The sequence below is a fragment of the Ictalurus punctatus genome, chromosome 14 (genome assembly GCF_001660625.3).
Source record: "Ictalurus punctatus breed USDA103 chromosome 14, Coco_2.0, whole genome shotgun sequence".
Taxonomy (NCBI): Eukaryota; Metazoa; Chordata; class Actinopteri; order Siluriformes; family Ictaluridae; genus Ictalurus; species Ictalurus punctatus.
In genome coordinates, this window is record NC_030429.2 from 15562169 (window position 1) to 15583242 (window position 21074).

The window sequence follows — 21074 nt, forward strand, 5'->3', positions numbered from 1 at the left end:
CTCAGAAGACAGTTTAACTAACAGACTTCTAGTTCAGAGTTCATTTCAGAATGGGCAAGAGAAGCCACTCATCAGTCACAGATCATACATTACTCAGTAGTGGGAACATTTACAGAGGGTGTGTGGAAACTACAACAGTAGATCTAGTTAGGTTTTTTTTTTAAGTTTGTAACTGCCAGTGGGCCCACATTTTATATTTAATATTGCTGAATTCACAATAAGTCAATGGCTGGACTGGGAACTGAATAAACAATCATATGTATATATACCTACATGTCCCCATGAGCCAGTATGGCTATATATCTCAAATTTCTATTAAAATCTTAATTTGACTATTAAAATAGCACTATATGGACAAAAGTATAGAAACACCTGACCAACACATCCATGTGTAGGCCTTCACCAAACTAATGCCACAAAGTTGGAAGCACACAATTGTCTAGAATGCCGTTGTATGATGTAGCTTTAAGATTTCCCTTCACTGGACCCCAAACCTGTCCCAGCATGACAATGCCCAATGCACAAAGAGAGGTCCATAAATACTCAGTGTGCAAAGGCAGGAGTAGAAGAACTTGAGTGGCCTGCACAGAGCCCTGACCTCAAGCACACAGAATACCCCAGGCCTCCTCACCCGACATCCGTGCCCGACCTCAGTAATTTGTGTCTGAACGGGCACAAATCGCCACAGCCACACTCAAAAATCTAGTGGAAAGCCTTCCCAGAAGAGTGAAGGTTATTATAACAGCAAAAAAGACAATCTGAAATTGGATGTTCAAAAAGCACATATGGGCGTAATGGTCAGCTGTCCACAAACTGCCCCTAACCCTAACCAATAAACGTAATGGTCAGCTGTCCACTAACCCTAAACCTAATCCTTTTGGCCGTATAGTGTAGGAGCATAACCATCAACAAAAAATAGTAAATAAATCCACTTTACATTAATGATCAAACAAATAAGTTTTATTCCACCTATACATCAGACACAAATAAACTGTTTTAACTGCAAATAAAATGAAAGTTGTTTTGAAGTCAATTGATCTTTTCATTACAATTGATTATGGTAGAATTAGAACTGATTATGGTAAGTTTAAGGACAAGTTAACCACATTAGCCCTTTGTGGGTTTAGTCTCTTAAGCCTATCATTATTACACTAACATCTTTATTTCAAAAGCCTTATACAGTGTATAGAGAATATAGTATATACTATATTCCTTGATCTTACCCATTGTTATGAATGACTAAGGGAATTTGGCCTATGTGTTACCTCATATTTATACCCCTATGAAACAGGAAGTCATGTTTGTACATGACTTGGTTTGTTACCAAGGGTGCCAATATTAGTAGAGGGCACTGTATAACAGAGGCTCAGAGATGAGGAACATAATACCACTGTGATAGAAGCAACCAATCAAAGGGTTTTTGTCGGCGAGCTCAGCGACTTGCAAATCGGGCTTAAAATCGTGTAGTGTGAACTAGGCTTAAGCCATTTTAAAACAAGGGATTATGTTTCAAAGGGAACTTTATTACAGTCACTCCTGTACTTGTACTGCATGACTTTGCAGTTTAGAGTTTCTAAATTTCCACCCTTCCACATTCAGCCATCTCCCTCCTTTACCTTCTGACTGCTGAGCTCCTCTTGTAAGCGGTTCTGCTCCTCCTGCAAGTGGCTCAACTCCTCCTGTTGGCTCTGGAGACGTAGTTGCAGCTCCACAGCCTTACTGTCGTTACACTCCACCGGTGATGTCTCCGTACTGCGGCCCGATTTAACCAAGCCTATCTGGAACTGGCGCTTAATGCGTGACGGGCTCCGGAAATCAAACGTGAACGCTGAGCCGATGGAGTCTGGGCCAAGCAACAAAATCTTACAAGTTTGCTTCAAACGTGCTTTTTACATTCATTCAAAAAGAAAAAAAACTATACTAAAAATGTGAAAGCATCACTACTATGACTGCATTGCTAGAGGTGATGAAAAAAAGAATATTATATATTAGATTCTATAAATATTGTTCAAGTTTGTCGGAAGCAACAGTAAATGGGAAAGACAGTTTCTCACGTCTGTGGAGGTGTGAAGGGCTCTCACGGCGCTGACTCTCAGCTGGAGGCTTGTGTTCTGGAGTGTCCTTAGTGGGGGGATCCACCATCTCCCACTCCTCATTGCTGCATGCATAAAACACACTGCGTCTGCCTTCTCCCCCTCGGCTGGGCCGCAATTGAGACATACTGTTCCTGATAGAAAAAGAGACAGAGAGACAGACATAGTGCGAGAGAGACGGGGGGGGGTTATATTTCCAGCTACAGCAAACTCATTTTTGATGGACAAGAACACTTTACATATCAACACTACTAAAAAATCAATACTGTGACACGTAACATCATAAAGTGCTACTGTGAGAAAATTTTGAGCATCTCTTTTGTTAAGTTGCCATTTTTTCTTCATCATTTTTTTATCAATGGAAACCATTCTTTAATCTGGTACAGCTGATTTTTTTTTCCTGCCATTTTTTTGTTAGCACATTTAAACTGTACATTGTGATACATATTGCATAACAAGAATCCTGATATGAACTGCCCTGTAATTACAACAGAAATACTGAGTTTGGTGGTAGTACTCTCTACACTGGAAGTTATTTACAATTTAGTACTCAGAACAGATACTAATGACTATCAATATTTCTGATATTATGCATGTAAAAGCTGGGTTGGACATATCCTCCTAACCAGTCACACATTGTACTGTAGTCCAGGAAAAAAAGAGAATTGTGCCTCATCTGTAGCTGAACACCGCTCTGAGCACCCTAATGTTACATATGTGTGTTTCATCCTATAAATTATTTGGGCATTATTTTTGAATGATTTAGAATAAAATTTTCCATACTATTATATTTAGTTTTCATTCATTTTGCAGACTTCCTGTCTATGGAATAAGTGCATTGATTCAGTAAGGAAGTGGCCATGAACTCATCACTATCTATGAAGATTGCATGGCATATGCCATGGTATTTACACTTCCATAACATCACATCTTTTCATCACTTTACTTTATCATGCTAATGTCGTTTTTAAATATTAGCTTACACTTGTAAGCATGTGCCTCAGTCTGAATAACGGCTCTGTCTACCATGTCCTGTGAATAAAATGAAAGGATTTCTTTCACAGAACCTTGATACTATTTTACACTTTATTTTTATTCTCACTTCCAAATGAGTGCTTTGCCTTGTTCAAAAATGGCTGAAAATACTGTCTACTTACCCAGTCTTCTTCTAAATACAGACATAATTTGTGATGGAAACCTTTTTTGGTGGTCTAACCCTTTTTTTGAACATAGAAAGGCAAAATGAGTAATCAGGGCAGATTTTTCTAGAAGCTTTACTTTGTGTTGACTGAGGTCACAGTGAATGTGTGCATGTAGAAGTTAACTACAAAGTTTCACTATGTTTTAAAACAGATACATAAGAGAGAAACACAATCATGTTTGCAAGACAGAAAATATGGTTAGAGGAACGATAATGCTAGAGCTGCAAGAGCCAATCGATAAAACTGATAATTAAAATAATCAACAACGAATTTCATTATGAATTAGTTGAGTCTGTCACTTCACAACAGTGGAAAAACGCATTTCTATGAATAAAACTAGAGATGCACCGATACTAAATTTCTCAGCCAAGACCGATAACCGATTATTCACAGTGATATCGGCTGATACCAATAGTTCTGCCTTTTATGCCTTCTTATAAATTAATAATGAATTAATTCCACAATTCTGAAGGAAATGTAAATAAATGTTTAAAGTGTTCCAGACATGTTTTCTTCATGTTACTGTGTTCAGATGAGTGAATGTTTGTGTTACTGCAGAACATTCAGGCTCTTACCAGTTAAAACTTAATTTGTGCTTTTGTTTTTCTTTTTTTTTAGCATTTTTAATATAGTGATTTAACTTCTGCTTTAAAGTTTGTGGACAATCAGTTGTTTTTTTGTTTTCAAAATATAATGTTAATATTTTTAAAATCCTTTGCACAATGTATAGCATAGCCCACATAGATACATTTAATACCTTTTTCCTAGCCTTCAGTTTGCACAATGTTTGAAGGACAACATCAGGCAGAATGTGAAATAATGTGTTTTTCAAAAAAAATACAGAAAATAAAAAATATCCTTTTAATCCAAATAATCGATTAATCGAACAAATAATCGACAGATTAATCGATTATCAAAACAATAGTTGGTTGCAGCCATAGATAATGCTCTAATAACATTAAAAAAATAAATCAGGTTAATGGGTTAAAGTCATGCAAATGTAATATGTTTCAGCCTCTCTCTGAGCCAAAAGGAAAATTCAGTATTTACACATGCATCTTCCAAATCTCCATCTGTCTACAAATAAGTTTAATCTTTCTTGTTCTGTCAGGTATAAATATTTAACCATATACACAGTTAGGAGTGGGATTGTATGGAAAATTCAGGGTATAATTGCTAGCTGACTAATATGTCAGTCATTCAATATTTCAAGTCTTAGCTGTCTCTAATGAGGACACACCCATTGCTAGTTATGGTTTATGTAAACAAAACCTAAATTACTTTTCAAGTTTAATACAGACTACAGTAACATTAGATGTGAAATAGATCTTAATCCGACAACTATATTTACATCATGATTTACAATTGTACAATATTAGCTCTCTAAATTAGATAGATAGATTTTTATAAGATCAACAATTTTTCGTTTGTGCATTCACTGTTCTGTCTCACACCAATCACAACACTGGACAAATGTTCACATTTGTGCAAAACTTTTAACAAATTGCGATGGAATTTAGGTATGAAAATACATTACTGGAAAAACAACAGTCTATTGACTACATATTTTAAAAAAAGAATTTACTGTTGGGAACCAATTGATAACGCAAGAGTCATGCAAATGCCTACGCTTATAATGATGAAAAGTCTGTGTAAATAAAAGAGAGAGAAGTTTTTAACATATGTACACATGTAGTACAAACAGCCCAATATCATGGTATATGCTAAGCTTGCATTTTTTAACAGAATCTGCAGCGGTAGGACATGTATTAACTTACTTACTTTATATATATATATTTGTCATTCTTGTGTTTTATCATAACAATGATTTTCTCTCATGTTTTACTGCTATCCTTGTTGTTTGACAAATCCTTGACAACACAATGTACCCAGAAATGACTGGTGTAAATTTCACAATTATAATTTAATTACAATTACATTTAGAGAACAAATACAAAGGCTACTCCACATATGATTTCTCACAGGTTCTCACCTCAGCTCAGAGCCCCAGTGTCGAAGGGAAAAATTATGTGTTGTTGGGTTCCTTGCAGTGTGGAGTCCAACTAAGCCATTAGCGTCTGCCTCCTCTGTGAAATCATTGCGCACACTCTCCATAGTTTCATTAGGCAGCTCAGGGGGCATGGCATCTGGAACACAATGCAGACAATTAGTGCTCCTGAAAAAAGGCTTACACTAGTCTCACTACTTTCACTAATAAGCCTTGTTGCACATGACAGCTAGTGCTAACTATGTTGCAAAAGCTTGTTTTGCACTGTGTATGACTGAGTAAACAGTGATAAGTAGAGGCTGTACTACCTCAAACCTCTAAAAGAAATATGAGACAGTATGGGGGGGGAAACAAACAAGAAAAACAAGCACAGGCACCACAAGAGGTAAAGTCTACATTGTCAACTTTCAACTTAACTGATAAGAGTAGCCAAAGGTAACTATGTAAAAAGAAAGAAAAACGTGTGAATGTATTTATAGCGCCATTTCATCATATGTTCACATGGAGTTTAACTCTGCTGTGTATTTATCAGAACCTGAATTCTTATTCAAGATAACCACATTGAGACAGAGAGAAGGATCTAGTGTGTTAAATATTAAGCCACTTGATGCAAGCACAAATGAGTCACTTCTCATGCTGACGACATCCAGTACAGCAGTAGTGAGCTGAGCAACAGCCTGAGACTTTCCCCACATCTTGCAACAGCACATCCTGGCAGTGAGGAACACTGTTTAGTAACACCAGAAAGCTGGAGCAATTCCACATGCTGTCATAGAGAGTATGTGTGTATGGGTTATTCGCAGTGAACAGTATATACAATCGGCCTACACGGCTCAGGCTCTTACCAGCATCTCTGGCCACCAGGCCTGTGTGAGGAAAAAGCGGGGTGGGGGAGCACAAGCTGTCTCGGTTGCCACATCCTCGTGTGTTACTGAACTCCCATCGTTTCTGCTGAAGCTGCTGAAGCCAGTATTGCATCACCTGCCTGCTGGGTGCCTGCACAGATAAAGAGACATTTGCTGCTACTGAACCAACAACATCTCAAGCTGAGGGAGCAGTTAAAATGATCATCACAGCCATCTTTGCTCAATATTGTAATCACAATTATTTATCAAGGTGGGACAGTTGTGCAGCAGGTAGTGTTGATTACCGACTGTCCAAGTTCTCCCCAAGAGTATATGCACATCCTCTGCTTTTTGGGGGGGTTTTTTTTCCGGTTTTCTCAAATCTCCCAAAAATATACTGGTAGGTGGACTGGCTATTCCCTTTTAGGGGCTAATTGCCCCTAGTTGTGAATGAGTGTCTTGCTTTGTACCCAGTGTTCCCAGGATAGGCTACAGATCCACCTCAAGCCTCACCAGGATAAAGTGGATACTGAAGATGAATTAAATAACAAATTACTGATTAACCAAAATTATTCAGCCAATTAGAAACCAAAATAGTTTTAATGCACCTTGCAATTTCATACTGTAAATTCAACTCTCTTATTTAACACCACTTGTAAACCTTACAGTGTACTGCTCCATAAATGGTACTATAAATCCAGTGTCTCTTTTAAATACAATTAAATACGTAATAATTAGCACTAAATATATAATAATTTATAAAATAATAGTTAAAATATGAATGGGACACTTGTGATTTGACCCATCCAAGTCAATGACCACGACATAATAAACAGCCAATTAATTAACAATTTCAAATTGTAATAACGACTGAAAAAAATAAAAACTGCACTGCCTAGATCTCATGCAATACATTCATTCAACATGTATTCAGAACTGGACCTCAGACACAGGCGGTCTTCTACTTTTGTTTTGATTGGTAAACTTCCTCCAGAGAAATGTTTTTTTGAACAAACGAACTGTGAAGCCCTTAAGATTTCTCTCTTTTCTTTTTTTTTTCTTTTTTTTTTTTTTAAACACAGATGTCAGCTGGTATACCAGTACGGTTGGAACAGTGCTCTGCTGTATCTACATTAGAGGAACATAGTCAGGTGTGAGCATGACTGAACCTGAACATGATGGTTTCAGTCTCGGTTCTAGTTTACACAGTGTTTACGTCATGAAGGTACTGGAAAACATAAAACAATTCCAAAGAATATTACTTTTATACTTCATTTATTAAACCTCCTTTAATTTCTAATACATAGTCTGTAAATTGTCCTCTATTCTCCTCTAGTTCTCGATCACTAAAAATACTTAGTGAGTCTGCATTAAACTGTCTTTATAAGTACTGATAGCAGCGTTAGTTACCATCTTAGCTTATAGCTCTTGAGGCTAAAATATCAATCTTATGGCCAGGTACTATCTCAATAAATCTCTTCTGATTGATAGCATGCAACCAAGATAGTGCTAGCTAGTACAGAAAGGATGCAACGTTTGATATGATACAACACGTGATATCTCGATATGATCTTGCACAGAGATTTTTATTTCCAATTCTGCTGTTAACTAGCCACTTTGATATTTTTAGGCCAAGACATGTTTTTGTATCTTCCCAATTGCCGTGGTGGTTTCTTTAGCCCAGACTGTATTGGCAACAAATGGCTGTCTTCATGCAGATGGTGTGTGTGTGGGTGGGTTTGTGTTTCCGTCTAATTTCACTAACCGTCTCTGCGCAGATGTATGAACATGTTTGCTGTATTAGAGCCAGTGTAAGTTTTTGGTCCATCACTCACTCACTGATCTTAAGCATACCAAGAAGCCAAAGTGCTCCCTTACATTGGACCTTAAGGATTTGGGAGAATCTTTCAGTTCCTGTTTGCTGCTTATTTCAGGCATTGCTGAGCTAATACACTAGTATGCCAGCATTACAAGGAAAAGCTTTTTTGGGGGGTTTGTTTTCAAATCCCTGAAGCCTATCCTGATTTAAAACAAAAAAGCCTACTTTTTCAGAAGTCCGAATGCAGGCTTGGTTAAGTTGAAATGTTTATAACACCTAACGTAATATAACCAGTATTTTATCATGAACAGACTACTTTCTTATGCACTCTATTGAATGTACTGCTCAAAACATTGAAGCACAAAGAATGCAGTTAAATAGTAGAGCAAGAATTACACTGAATGCACTCTCTACCAGTTAATATAAGTAGAAAAGGGAATAGTTGCTTAGTAAATATGAGAAATTCCAACAAAATATGCACCATTTCTAAACCTACATCAAAACCTACACCTGTGCAGTGGCTTAATATGAATGTGCATCTTCATTCATCTTCAGTAACCATTATATACAGTGCAGGGTGTTGGAGGATCCAGAGCTATCCCGGGGAACACTGGGTACGAGATGAGGACCCACCTGTAATGGGACACCAGTCCATCATAGGGTACTCTATGTCCATCATAGGGTATATGCACACACATTCACACCTCGAAGCAATTTAGAGTGCACCTACACACATGTTTTTGGGAGGTGGGAGGAAACTGGAGAACCTGGATAAAACCCACATGGACACAAAGAGAACGTGAGAAACTCCCACACAGACCACTATGAACTCAGTGGAGTTAAATTTTAATGTTAAACACCATTCACAGCTGTTGTTTCTCATAGCTGGACCCCATCCACCACAAAACCCTGCTTTGAGACACTTCAGCTGTAAATCAACTCGTGAGCTGAATCAAAAGCTGCAAAATGTCCCCGGAGAACCCGTACAACTACTCAAAGTTCTTAATGCAGTTTTTTTGGAAAATTTGTGTGGTAAATCAAAGCTGTTTCTGTGTACCCTTTTAAGTAGAAGCCAGCAGATGGGGTGACTAAGAGATTCCTTTGCGTGTGCTGAATCCGCTAGGATCTGATATGAACTCTTTTAGAGGTGTGTATGCACTTACAACATACAACATCCACCTCAAATTTATTCAGTAATGTATTTGGTAATTAGTCTGGAAAAATAAATAAATAAATAAATAAATAAGCATTTTCCTAATAAAAAAATATGTGAGTAAAATAAAGCAGTCAAATTTTATACAGTTGAGTGCAAAATGTTACCCTTAGGACAAAATGAGGACAAGGATTTGTTATTTATAACAAGGATTTAGTATGTCAGGTTTCACAGAGGCTCCTCCATAACACAAGTTCAAAAGTTTGCATCTCTCTTTTGAACCCTTTTTGGAAAAATCTGTTATGCGTGCCTTCTCATAGTCGAATTAGGTGTGGAGACAGAGGGTGAAGGCAAAGCTTATTTTAAAACCTGAAAAAGACAGTTTAGGCTGAACAGGTGGTAGATCACCTTTGAGAGGTGGCAAGTTATCATTCAGCTTCCTTATTACTTCTCTAACTTGTGTGTTATTTTCTTAAACAATGTAGCGATCATTCAGAAAAGGTTTCCTTTCCACCAGCAAGTTATAAAAATGTCAGCCTGGGTTTGAGCAGCTAGTAACTGGCCAGACCAAGCTGGATTTTTCAGTCAATCTTCATTTTTTGTTTGTTAGAAATGTTGTCTTGTCGCAGGACACACTCACATTTCAATGGAGTGTTACTTTTTGTAGATATATACCTAATTGGAAGGTTTCTCCCTGAAACCATGGGGAGCGAGCTGAACTGAACTGAACTGAACTGGCCGTGTGTTTATGTTTAGAGGGTGGGAATTGTACCTGAGGTAAGACAGGAACAAACCACTGGCACTTGGCATGAGGAACCATTTACTAACTTTTAATGCGTAATTGTGCAAAACATGATCATTTCGCACTTGACAACGCCTAATTTAGAAATTTAGCTCATTTAAAAATCAGTGAAACTCTCAGTGGGTTAGCACACACAGCTAACGGGCTTTGGCACGGAGTTGTTGGGAAGTTTACCTTGAGGAGGAACTCTTTGCCAGCGGTGCGGATCTCGAACTGACCCTCGTCTCCCTCCACTTCGTAGGTAAAAGAAGCGTCGGCGATTTCGATGTGGCCAAGAGGAAGAGCGTCCTGGTGAGTCTTGAAGTAATACAAGTAACACTTCCTCGGGTCGTAGACGAACCAGCGTGTTTTGAATCCCTTCAGGGGCCCTTTGCCTACCAGTTTGTTCAGGTATCCGCATAGTTTGGGCGCTTGATCCTTCGCGGCATCGCACTCGGCCACGTCTACGGACTTGGCCGCGATAACATGCGATCTCCTGGCCGGTTTGGCGGCGGTGTGGTCATCCTCCTCCTCCCGCATCTTTCTCCGACCTTTTCTCTTCGGCAGATGCACGGTTGTATTTTCATCCACATGACTTGTCGTCCATTCTTGTGGTGCAGCAAAGATTTGCGGGAAATGTAGTGCGGAAGAAAGGCAGAACTTGCAAAACTGCACACTACCTTACTAAATAGTATGCTTGCGCTATTTCCACATACTACTTGGTAGGGTAGTAGTCGTTGTGTTATGCGCATGCGCTATAGGGGTAAGCGGTTGCTGTGTGTGAGTGTGAGTTACGAGTTCAAATCCTAGCGCTGCCAAGCTACTAATTCGTGGTGCTTGCTATGCAGGCATCACTGCTGTTCTCTTGCATACTTATTATTATATATTTATTCTTCTTCTTTCACACAAAACTTCGGCGCGTAACCGTTTGCTAGAGACCAGTGGCTGAGGTGTCAGATCGACCGGTTTATTGAGGAGAGGTGTGCTATGACTTTTTAAGACATCGGAATTCCCGGTACAGAAGCTCAAAGTGGCCAAAAATTCCCATTGACTTGTATTAAAAATTTCTGACTGTTATAACTCCTTGAGTTTTCAAGCTACTTCCAAGAAACTCGGGACAGTCCTTCAGGCCGATCAGACTGGCCAGGCTCTGTTTTTCCAAACTGATCGGACTCCCGGTATTCCTGTTGCTGACGATGGAATTCCCCAAAACTCCCATTCACTTACACTGAGGGAATGTTCAGAGTCTGACTGCAACTGTCAGAACACACACACACACCCACGCACACACACTAAAAGGATCTGGCACCCTATCTATCTAGCTCTAAACGTATTGGCACCCTACCCGCGCAACTCAAAGTACTGGCACGCTACATGTCCAGCTTTAAATGTATTGACACCCTATCTTCCCAGCTCTAAACGTATTTGCAACCTATCTGTCCAGCTCTAAAAGTATTGACACCCTACGTGTCCAGCTTTAAAACGGTGACTTAGTGGTTAGCACGTTCGCCTCACAACGCTAGGGTGGGGGTTCGATTCCCGCGGCTCTGTGTGTACGGAGTTTGCATGTGCTGCAGGGGTTCCTCCCCAGTCCAAAGACATGCATAGTAGGCTGATTGTAGGCTGATTGGCGTGTCTAAAGTGTCCGTAGTGTGTGAATGTGTGTGTGATTATCTGCCCTGTGATGGACTGGCACCCTGTCCAGGGTGTACCCCGCCTTGTGCCCGATGCTCCCTGGGACAGGCTCCAGGTTCCCCCGCGACCCTGAAAAGGAGTAAGTGGTTGAAGATGGATGGATGGATATTCAATAGGGCCTCACACCATCGGTGCTCGGGCCCTAAATGTTGCTTTAATATGCCAAATGTGTCGACACCAGTAAAAGCAGCCATTTTTACCAGTAGGGGGCGCAAGAGAACCATCTAGCATCTCTGCCTCCAGGGCATCAGGCCAAGTAGACTGCTGTGTAATGTTTGAAACTGCCTTTATCAACTCCTTATTTCCTTTATTATTTATTAAGTGTAATAATAAGAAGAAGACCAACAACAACAGTTGTTGTTGTGGTTGTTGTTGTTGTTGTTGTAAGGTTACATTTATCCATCATTTCAATATTTCTATATATTTTTTAATGTCTTTTCTCAATAGAAATGTTACAAACTATATATATATATATATATATATATATATATATATATATATATATATATATATATATATATATATATATATATATATAAGCCATGATAACAATGTAAATAATACGTGTCATTTTATATATTTTAATAATTGCACTTTTCAAAAAATGGGATTTCATAAGCCTTGCTCCACCCCCCCCACTCCCCACCCCCCCACCCCCCTTCAGAAGAATACCTTCACAAGCTTATAAGCTATATCAGTAAAATGCAATAAATCTACAACTGATGCAGTAATTTCTGGATTCATGTTTGTATAGATTGATGTTAAGGGATCTCACAGAAATGATTGACAAGAGGGTATGAATTTCCCTCCTAGTGATCCATTAAAGTGTACATTGTTTTGATCAGTTAAACGTTGTGTTTCCAGCATGTCATGAGGTTTACCGTCAGTCTCTGGTTGCCATGTGCTGCTGCAGGAGTTGTTTATATCAGAGCCGAGACGTTTAGGAAGGGAAACACTTTGGTTTCCTGTTTCGCAGATGTCTCATTGTAAACCTAGAGTGTGACACCTGTTTGATGTCACTAATGCAACTGATGTTACATGTTACAATAAGAAATGTATGAAATATATACATATACACACACAAACAAGTTATCTAGATTGCTTAGAAACAGAAATGAACTGAGCATTTTCACTGAAAAACTAATGCTTAGAATCTTGTTGTTGTTTAGAATGAATCTCATGGAAACATATAAAATATTGAGATATATTATTTCCCCTCTGCACTCTTGTATGTTTGGTGTCTAGTTAAATTCTATCCTTTGCTGAGCCATTAAAACATAACAGCTTCGTTGTGCTATTATCTTCAGTCTCAAATGACATGTGACCTTTCAGAAATGTCAAGCACATCACACATGCAGGATTCTCAGATGAACTAACACCACCTGTCTGTCACTAATCTTTGGCATTCATTGAAAGGAAAACAAAGAAACTGTGACCTAATTTAATGACTAGTGTTCAACACATATACATTTAAATATACAGTACTGTGCATTAGTTTTAGGCACATGCAAAGAAATGCTGTAGAGCAAAGATGCTTTCAATATAATGAAATTAATTGTTTCTACATTAAAAAAATAACATAAAGAGTAATAAACAGTAGAAATGAAACAAAGTCAATATTTGGTGTGACAAAAATAAATAAATTAAAAAAATAGTAGTCTCCGGTACAATTAATGCAGTTTTATAAGTAAATGAGCTGTAAGTTTTATTGTGCATCTTGCAGGACCAGTCACAGTTCTTCTGGAGATTTTGACTGTCGCACTAACTTCTTATTTTTGCAGAAACACAGAGCAGCCTTCATTGTGTTTGTGTCTGAAAATTGTCTCTTATATAATATGCTGTTTTCTTTAATGACATACAAACATTTTTCATCCTGTCATTTTTGTGCTAGAAAACTAATGTTTGGGAGTCTAAAATGTGTTTTGTACTGACTTGATAATGGATGGATTGCTAATGTCATAAAATAAAAGAATCTATAACAAAGTATGTACCAAATAAATAGGGTGCTTAAAACTTTTGCACAGTGATGTACATATTAATTTTTAATTTAATATAATTCATTTTTAATTAATATATGTTTATTTTTAAATGACTGGTTTCTTCAAATTTGTTAATTTCGTAATGTTTAATCTTCTTGAATGATTAGGTTATAAAAATTACAGTGATATGATTTGATGTCCTGTATACATTACGTCACGCCCCATGTTGTGACTAGACTCAAATGGAAGGAAGAAATGTGTATTTTGTGTCAGTATAAGAAATGGTAAGGCTTAGGCATACATTACCATGATTCACTGAGCTTGTTTCCTTTGTGCTTTAAATGTCTTCCATGAACCATAGAATAGATGATTATTGTTGAGGTTGAATCTTAAACAGTAATAATGTTTAACAGCGTGCAAAACCTGTGGTGTCAGTCATTTACAGTCCTTTTCTGTACTTCCCAGATCTCTCCTGTTTAGCGGTGTTGTCCGATGGGAACCAGTGATTACCAATTACAGTATTACAGTGATTACCAATTGTGACTCATCAAAGAAATAAAAATGTAAAAGCCAACGTAAAGGAGTACCATAGACCCAGTTTGAGGGTGGGGTAAAATCTGCTGTAATTCCAGTCTACGGTCTGAATTGCTTGTATGTGGGCCTGACATGTGTCTTGGTTGAAACCTGTGACACAGCTCTGAAGAGTCTGTGTGTCCCACTCACAGAGAGGAAAAGGTAGGTCACGCTAACAGCTACAGTAACAGCAAGAGCACACACAGACTAACCATGATGTAGCACCTCTACATTACAGTAAACATTCTAATGGTAACTGTGTGTGTATCCATGAGAAATTTCATCAGTGGAACACACAGTGAGACAAAATTCACAAAGAAGATTTTTGTGGGGAAATTTTTTAAACATAAATCATATTTATACATTCCTTTTACATTTCTTTCTTTCTTAGAACACTGTAAACTTAAACTTTATTGAAATGTTTATGCAAATATAGTATAGAAAGTCAGTTATCTAGCCTGCTACCATCACTAATTTCTGTATAGGATCACTGTAGATATAGATACTGTAGAACTTTCTTCACTTGTGACTCATTTGCTGCTGTTGTAGTTAATCGCACATGGATGCCCTAAATAATTCCAGTGGCCAAAAGCATTTTATGCCAAAAAGTCACCCTTGATTCAGTGAATCACCTGTACAGTATATATTGTAGGTCTGTACCTGCTATGAACTGCTGCTGTATACATAAAGGCTGTCCTGTGCTTACCCCAGGACTCTTAGTCACAGTATGCGAATTGGTGAACATCTTTTCAATACATTTAGTACTGTTTGCCTTTACTCTTCTACACCTGTATATTGCAATGATGTATAATCCCTCTATCTACTGTAAAAAATTAATAACAGTCAGTTTATCCTACAGGAAATGACGGGTATCATCCACTGCTTGCAGCAGCTGTTAGTGAACACACGGAGACCGCAATTCTTTCCTCTGCCTGCTCAGTTCCATTTCTCTTCAGGAAACTTGAAGTTGGTGAAAACCCTCAGATCTATGTGTGCATGTGTGTGTGTGTGTGTGTGTGTGTGTGTATGTTTCCTTTTCGTACTCTCACTCAACCCAACATGAGCTGTTCATTTTTTTGCCCTTGAATTTTCCAGTCCCCATGGAAGGTCTCTAATGTAAATGTCAACACTGTGTATCAATAGTGTAACTGTCTGTACACCTTCAGAACGCCTTTTCTTTCCTGTGAAGCAGCTGAGGAGAACATCTGCCTTGCGCAACATGAGACTCAAATCACACCACATGCAGCAACACTCCCCAACAGGTACGTCTCCACTGTCCAGCAACCGCTGAGTTACTTAAGGTTATTTGCAATGATAAAGCTTTTGGATTTGGATGGCTTGTAATAATTTTTGGAATATGACTTTTTCTTTATTATTACTATTTATTTAATGCCAACACTCGAAGTATAGAAAACATTGGAATTATTTCATAATACTCATAAAAACATAATGTTTCTAATTTTCACAGTGTTGTGTATATATAAAATAATCTAATGCTTTTAAAATGGTCCTATACCTCTGAGTAGTTGCTAGTATCAAAGTAAATTTGTAAAATAAATAAATAAATAAATAATTTAAAAAAAAAAAGATTAATCTGGTAATGTTTGTGCTTATTAGCTATGTGGTGCATTCGACACTGCCTTGGACAGAATTGTTGCAAAACTCAGCCTAAACACATCACTGGTGAGCGCTCAATGGAGCAGAAGAGGCAGAAGCCACACAGGCTCCAGACCTGCCTGTTGTTTTGCATGAAGGTAAATGTTCAGTGCCTTATAACATATCGAGACTGAGTATGACTTAAAGTATAATGATTTATAAAATGTTTGACTGGTGTTTGATTTTATGTATAAAATAGGAAGATAATACAGCTAACATTTTGCATCAAGGTTCCCTTAATGAGTAAAGTATGTCTATAATGACCAACATAAATTAGGGCCATAATGAATGTGGTTAATTGTTAAGATGTATTAAAGTGAGGGTGAATGGTAGATTCCACTATTTCATCATCTTTTTGTCATGCATGAAAATTTAGGAGGACATTTCTATTTAGAGAAAAAATATGCATTTATTAACACTAGTGTGTTTAATTAAATGTATATTAATTACTACATTTGTTAACTTACATTTCTGGCTTTAAACACGGTGTGTTAATTCTGAAGTTAATTACTAAAGAAATAAGTAATGTTAGTTAAAAAACCCTTAATGTAAAGCATTCCCATAATACATTACTACACAAGTACTGTGTGTCAGTACATAAATCAGACCTAAATCATAATTATATTAATTATTTATATTTATATTTATATTGAAATTCATTTTTAGATTTATTACATTTTGTAAAACCCTTACCAGGGCCCAGATTTCCAAACTAGTGTAGTGTCACTATAGTGAAAGTAACCATTTTGTCTTGACCAGAACAGGCAAGATAAACAGGAACAAAGGCTGTTTTGACACTGCTGCAGGCCATTTTACAGCACCAGGCGGAAAGTAGGCAAATTAGGGCGCTAGATCCACTCTGCCGTTTACGGAACTATGTGTTCAGAGCCTGTGCTAAATCCTCTCCTCTGTGACCGTGTTCAGGGTCGAGTGAAGATGGAGCATATGCAGCCGGAGAGCACCAAGAGCAAACTGAGGGAGCTGGCACTCAAATGGTTCACCGAGACCCAGGCTCCTCTCATCCTCGACAAAGGCAACTTTCCTGCCTGGTTCCAGGGCTTCATCAGCAGAAAGTAAGAATCGCAGAGAGAAAATCTGAGATAATGAATTTGTGAAACAGTGCTCTTTTGTTGGTCAGAACATTAGAAATATCCTAATGTTAGAAAATAGTTTAGCATTACAAAAATCATATTAGATATATATTTGAAAGTGGAAATTTATTTGATTTTGAAATGGATATAATTTCTTCTAAAATGTAAACTCCTAACACATCCTTGACAACGTTCTGTAAATGATTTACTGTGCTGGTTAACTTGTAAAGTTAGTTTAAAGATTGGTTGGCTGTGCCACTATTATCAGTTGCAGCTCATTTCATTTGTATATTTGTATACCAAAGTGCTTGGTGTTAAATTTTTGCATCTCAGTCATTTGTTTAACAAACAAACTAACGAGTAAGGTTTTTAAATAAATAAATAAAAGATCTTCTGTGTAATATGTTATTATAAAAATTTTGTTTCCAAAGAATAATTTTCCATTGGTCTGTATTGCACAGGGATGCAGAAGATCATCTAAGAGATAAAGAACTGGGCTGTTTCCTTATTCGCCTCAGTGATAAAGCCATTGGATACATCCTGTCATATCGGTGAGTCTCACCATATCAAGTGATATCACGCATATCTGTGTAAAGGCATTAAATTTCATCTGACTCCTCCTCTTTTGGGGCTTTATAAAACATTCTGTATATGATTTGCATTTCTCATATGCAATGGAGTAAATTGTTCTAAAGGCCTCCGTTCACATAAAGGAACAGAATCTTAATAAGGAAAATCTTTTCAACCTGTTTTTGTTTTTCAGAGGACGTGACCGGTGCCGGCACTTTGTCATCAACCAGAATAAAGAGGGGCAGTTTATCGTGACAGGAGACACTGAAATGCACGATACACTCACGAGCCTGATTGAGTATTACAAGACCAGTCCTATTGAGCCATTTGGAGAATATTTAACAGTGTCTTGTTTTGAGGTAGTGTGCCTCACTTTCAAATGCTATAAACTAGTATTTATACAATAATAGAGCTGCTTTCTTCTGTAATACTTGTATAAATGTGTATGGGTGTAAATGTAAAATATTCTAGCGATTAAAAACCTCTGACTGAGTTATGGTGTCTTTAATTATCTTGCAGTTGCCTGCAAATGATCTCTACGATGTGGTGCAGTTTGAGCCGAAGGTGAAGCCAGGGGTGAGTGTGGAAGCAGTAAGGAAGATTTGGAACCAGCGAGTCGAACAGGCAGCTCAGTCTCAGCATGCTCCAGTCTTGCCACCTAAGAACACCAGAAACACCCAAGTATGTATAACAAACATAACAGATCATAAGTGGAGTTGTTTAATTGAAATCAGACTTTTTAAAGACAAATTTTCAAACATGTACTACATATAGTATATGCACAATATTAAATGTATTATCAATTTATTATACTAAACAATGAACTCTTAATATAGTGAAATAGTGACATAAATATCATTTTTGCATATTTTACATGTATGTACACTAATACACATATACGCATACATGCCACTTGTTATTAGTTTTGTCTCATTAGTTACAATTACTTTACATAGGCCATCCCTCCAGTTCCAAAAAGAAGTTCCCCAGTGAAGACAAACTCGCTGGAGGAAAAAAGCAGTTTAGACAATAAGGTACTACTATATGCCCAGCTGGATCAGGCCAGGCCCCTGGAAAGCAGAAATAGTGATGCTAGAGCTGCGTGGGCGAGACAAAGGGGAGCCATGCCAGTTTCTAGTCCACCAAAAGTCACAGCCCAGGACATGCCTGAACCAGGAAAGGGCACCATCTATTCAGAACTCAGCCTTTTGGACTGCAGGAGTAAATCACTCCCCCTACTGGACGATAACACAAGGGAAGAACATTCATACAACATAAACACCTTTACTGTAAACCCACCTCAGCTGTCCCCTAAACTCCAGAGAGACTACGCTAAGAAAACCAGCAGCCATGAGGTACCAAGCCACAGCCACAGTCTAGATAAGCTAAGTGATCATTCCTTCTATCAGCTGGCTGGCAAGTCTGCCAGTCAAAATGACAGGAAGCAGCAAGAAAAGAGTGATGCTACATATGCTGAAGTGCCTTGTGAACCCAGGCCAAACCATTTGCTCGTAGAGAACACTTATGAGCAAATTCCTGAATCAAGGTCCACTACAAACCCAAAAGAGAACTCTGTTCAGGGAAACACCTATGAGACACTAGAAGACTTCAAACCAAAGCCAAGCGAGTCAGCATGGGGATTTAAGGTGAGTACATAACTATGATATGCATATGTTACTGACTGATCTATGCATGCATACACACACATTTGTATTGTTAGGTTTATGGGTGCTTTCAATTGGACTTCAACAAAATATTGCTGTACTATGAAGGAAAAAAATAGCATTTATCAGCTATACTTTCAGCGCTAATCTATTTATTTAAACTCTTTGGATGTCTATGGCTTACAGTTTACATTTGCATGACCAGAGTCAATGAATAATAATTCCTTTAACACCGTGTAATAATTAACTCTTCCAACAGGGTGACAAATGGAAAAGGCTGCTACCTGAAAACTGGAAGAAATGACAGCATCTTCATCCACTAAATCAACTTTCACATATAAGCACACAAATCATGAGAGTTACACTAAAAACAAAAGCAGTCTGTTTATTTACCTTATTTATGTCAAGGCTATTCTAAATACATTCAAATGGTTAAAATGCTGATATGAGGTTCTGTTCTTGTGTCCTTAACAGATATTTTTATGTTTTTAATTGTGTAGAAATATTTAAATTTGTATGTTTTTCATTTGTATTTATTAACTTAATAAAAATCTAGTTATCCAGAAAACACTGGGCTTGCATTTAAAAGTTTTATTGGCATTTACTGGAAATATGGCATCAGGTTGACAGTACTTTGTATTAACTCGACACTTATTCATGACCTTGATTAAAAAGATGCTCCATTATAGCACTTCAGTTAGATCCATGGCTCACCAGATGTCATTTAAGATGCATTAGGCTATTGGACCTGGTAACATCATAGTCATGGAGAACTGGACTGGTGAGGATGGAAAGAAAGTCTGTTACATCTATAACATTTTAACTGACTTTGGGTGTCACCTCGATTCTCAAGCAGAGAAAAGATAAACAGTCTTTCTAGTCAACTTACACCTTATGCCCCTGTTCACTACTTTGCAATGTCAAATTAACCCAGACAATCATTCGATTTTACAGAAATAAAATAGATTTGAAAATAACCAATTCGCCATGTTTATCTAAATTTTAATCACTATAAACAAAATTTATGGACACAGAAAAGCCATTTCTGCTTTGAGATAGCAGATGGGGTGTGTGTGTGTGTGTGTGTGTGTGTGTGTGTGTGTGTGTGTGTGTGTGTGTGTGTGTGTGTGTGTCTTTGTAAACCTAGATGGAGGAAATTTTTAACACTTTGTCCTTATCACCTCTCAGGTCTGAATGACGTTATTAGTCTTTAATATAAATATGATATAAAACTTTTGTTTATAATATTGCTGGCCCAAAAGACCCCAGAGCTTGTGATGATCGAGACTGTCAGTAAGATTCATGTGGAGGTGGGGAAGAGCCCTGTGTGCAGATAGCTCCCTGCTTCACACTCTCATTAGCATGAGCACTGTTGCTGGTGAGTTTGCAGTGCACCATAAATCTCCTTATAGATGATACTATTAGTCAAGACCAATGAGTGTGGGCTGAGCATCATTCAACATGTGATCCTACACCAGTGAGCAATGTGTGCCTCATGTGTGAAACATAGGTCAGCCAGGCTTCTCCATTTGTGTCAGTGGATGTTAGAAAACAGTTCACATCTGAGGTTGTGTATCTTAAAAGTGTCCTGTTTCGAAACATCAGAAACATCTGTGAAAATAGAACACATGGAAACACTGATAGATCGAGAGCGGTATATATTGTGCAAGTGTCTGTTGAGGGAATAAGATAACAGATGTCATGTTACAGAATGTCGTGCAATGAGAAAAAAGGGGGAAAATATTCAGATATGTGCACACAGTCTTATGCATTTATGTTAAGACTCATACATTATTACAATGAAGAAGTTTGGTTCATAGCTTCACAGAGATACACATCCATGAAAATTGGAAGTTGAATGAATTCACAGACTTGTTAATGACCCTTAGTGCCAATCATAGCAGTCCTCAGAGTTTGCCATGAAATTCTTCACAAGCAACTAGTC

At 37.8% G+C, this 21074-nt stretch overlaps 2 protein-coding genes across 7 annotated transcripts in view; one reads left to right on the forward strand and one right to left on the reverse strand.

Annotated features, from left to right (window-relative positions):
* tbc1d2b (TBC1 domain family, member 2B) overlaps window positions 1–10613 on the reverse strand; it is a 26504-nt gene extending 15891 nt beyond the window's left edge. Inside the window, exons 1-5 of one of the 2 annotated variants that reach the window (XM_017485723.3) lie at window positions 10097–10613; window positions 6149–6299; window positions 5289–5442; window positions 2055–2227; window positions 1617–1843 (exon numbers count right to left, since the gene is read on the reverse strand). In XM_017485723.3, the coding sequence (XP_017341212.1) occupies window positions 1617–1843; window positions 2055–2227; window positions 5289–5442; window positions 6149–6299; window positions 10097–10441 (1050 nt within the window). In that variant the 5' untranslated portion in view covers window positions 10442–10613. The remainder of the gene's footprint in view (window positions 1–1616; window positions 1844–2054; window positions 2228–5288; window positions 5443–6148; window positions 6300–10096) is intronic. The other variant, XM_017485724.3, reaches the window with a different exon arrangement.
* Window positions 9682–19697, forward strand: sh2d7 (SH2 domain containing 7). Of its 5 annotated transcripts, none has more exons than XM_047160160.2 (11): window positions 10077–10213; window positions 14041–14310; window positions 15008–15114; window positions 15244–15410; window positions 15766–15902; window positions 16729–16877; window positions 17357–17446; window positions 17659–17824; window positions 17985–18146; window positions 18422–19111; window positions 19389–19697. In XM_047160160.2, exons 4-11 carry the CDS (start codon window positions 15269–15271, stop codon window positions 19431–19433), a joined length of 1581 nt encoding a protein of 526 aa, XP_047016116.1. In that variant the 5' UTR covers window positions 10077–10213; window positions 14041–14310; window positions 15008–15114; window positions 15244–15268; the 3' UTR covers window positions 19434–19697. The 5 variants fall into 5 exon arrangements, with proteins under 5 accessions (XP_047016113.2, XP_047016114.1, XP_017341211.1 ...); XM_053685482.1 differs by having other exon boundaries at window positions 15341–15410; XM_047160158.2 differs by lacking the exon at window positions 14041–14310 and having other exon boundaries at window positions 10076–10213.
* The last annotated feature ends 1377 nt before the right edge of the window (window positions 19698–21074 follow it).

Bases quoted from the DNA above. Each gene is read 5' to 3' on its own strand.
- sh2d7 (XM_047160158.2), top strand. From the start codon at position 15,269: ATGTCAACACTGTGTATCAATAGTGTAACTGTCTGTACACCTTCAGAA. The intron at 17,447-17,658 runs GTGAGTCTCACC...TTTGTTTTTCAG, and splicing joins GGATACATCCTGTCATATCG to AGGACGTGACCGGTGCCGGC. The intron at 18,147-18,421 runs GTATGTATAACA...TACTTTACATAG, and splicing joins AGAACACCAGAAACACCCAA to GCCATCCCTCCAGTTCCAAA.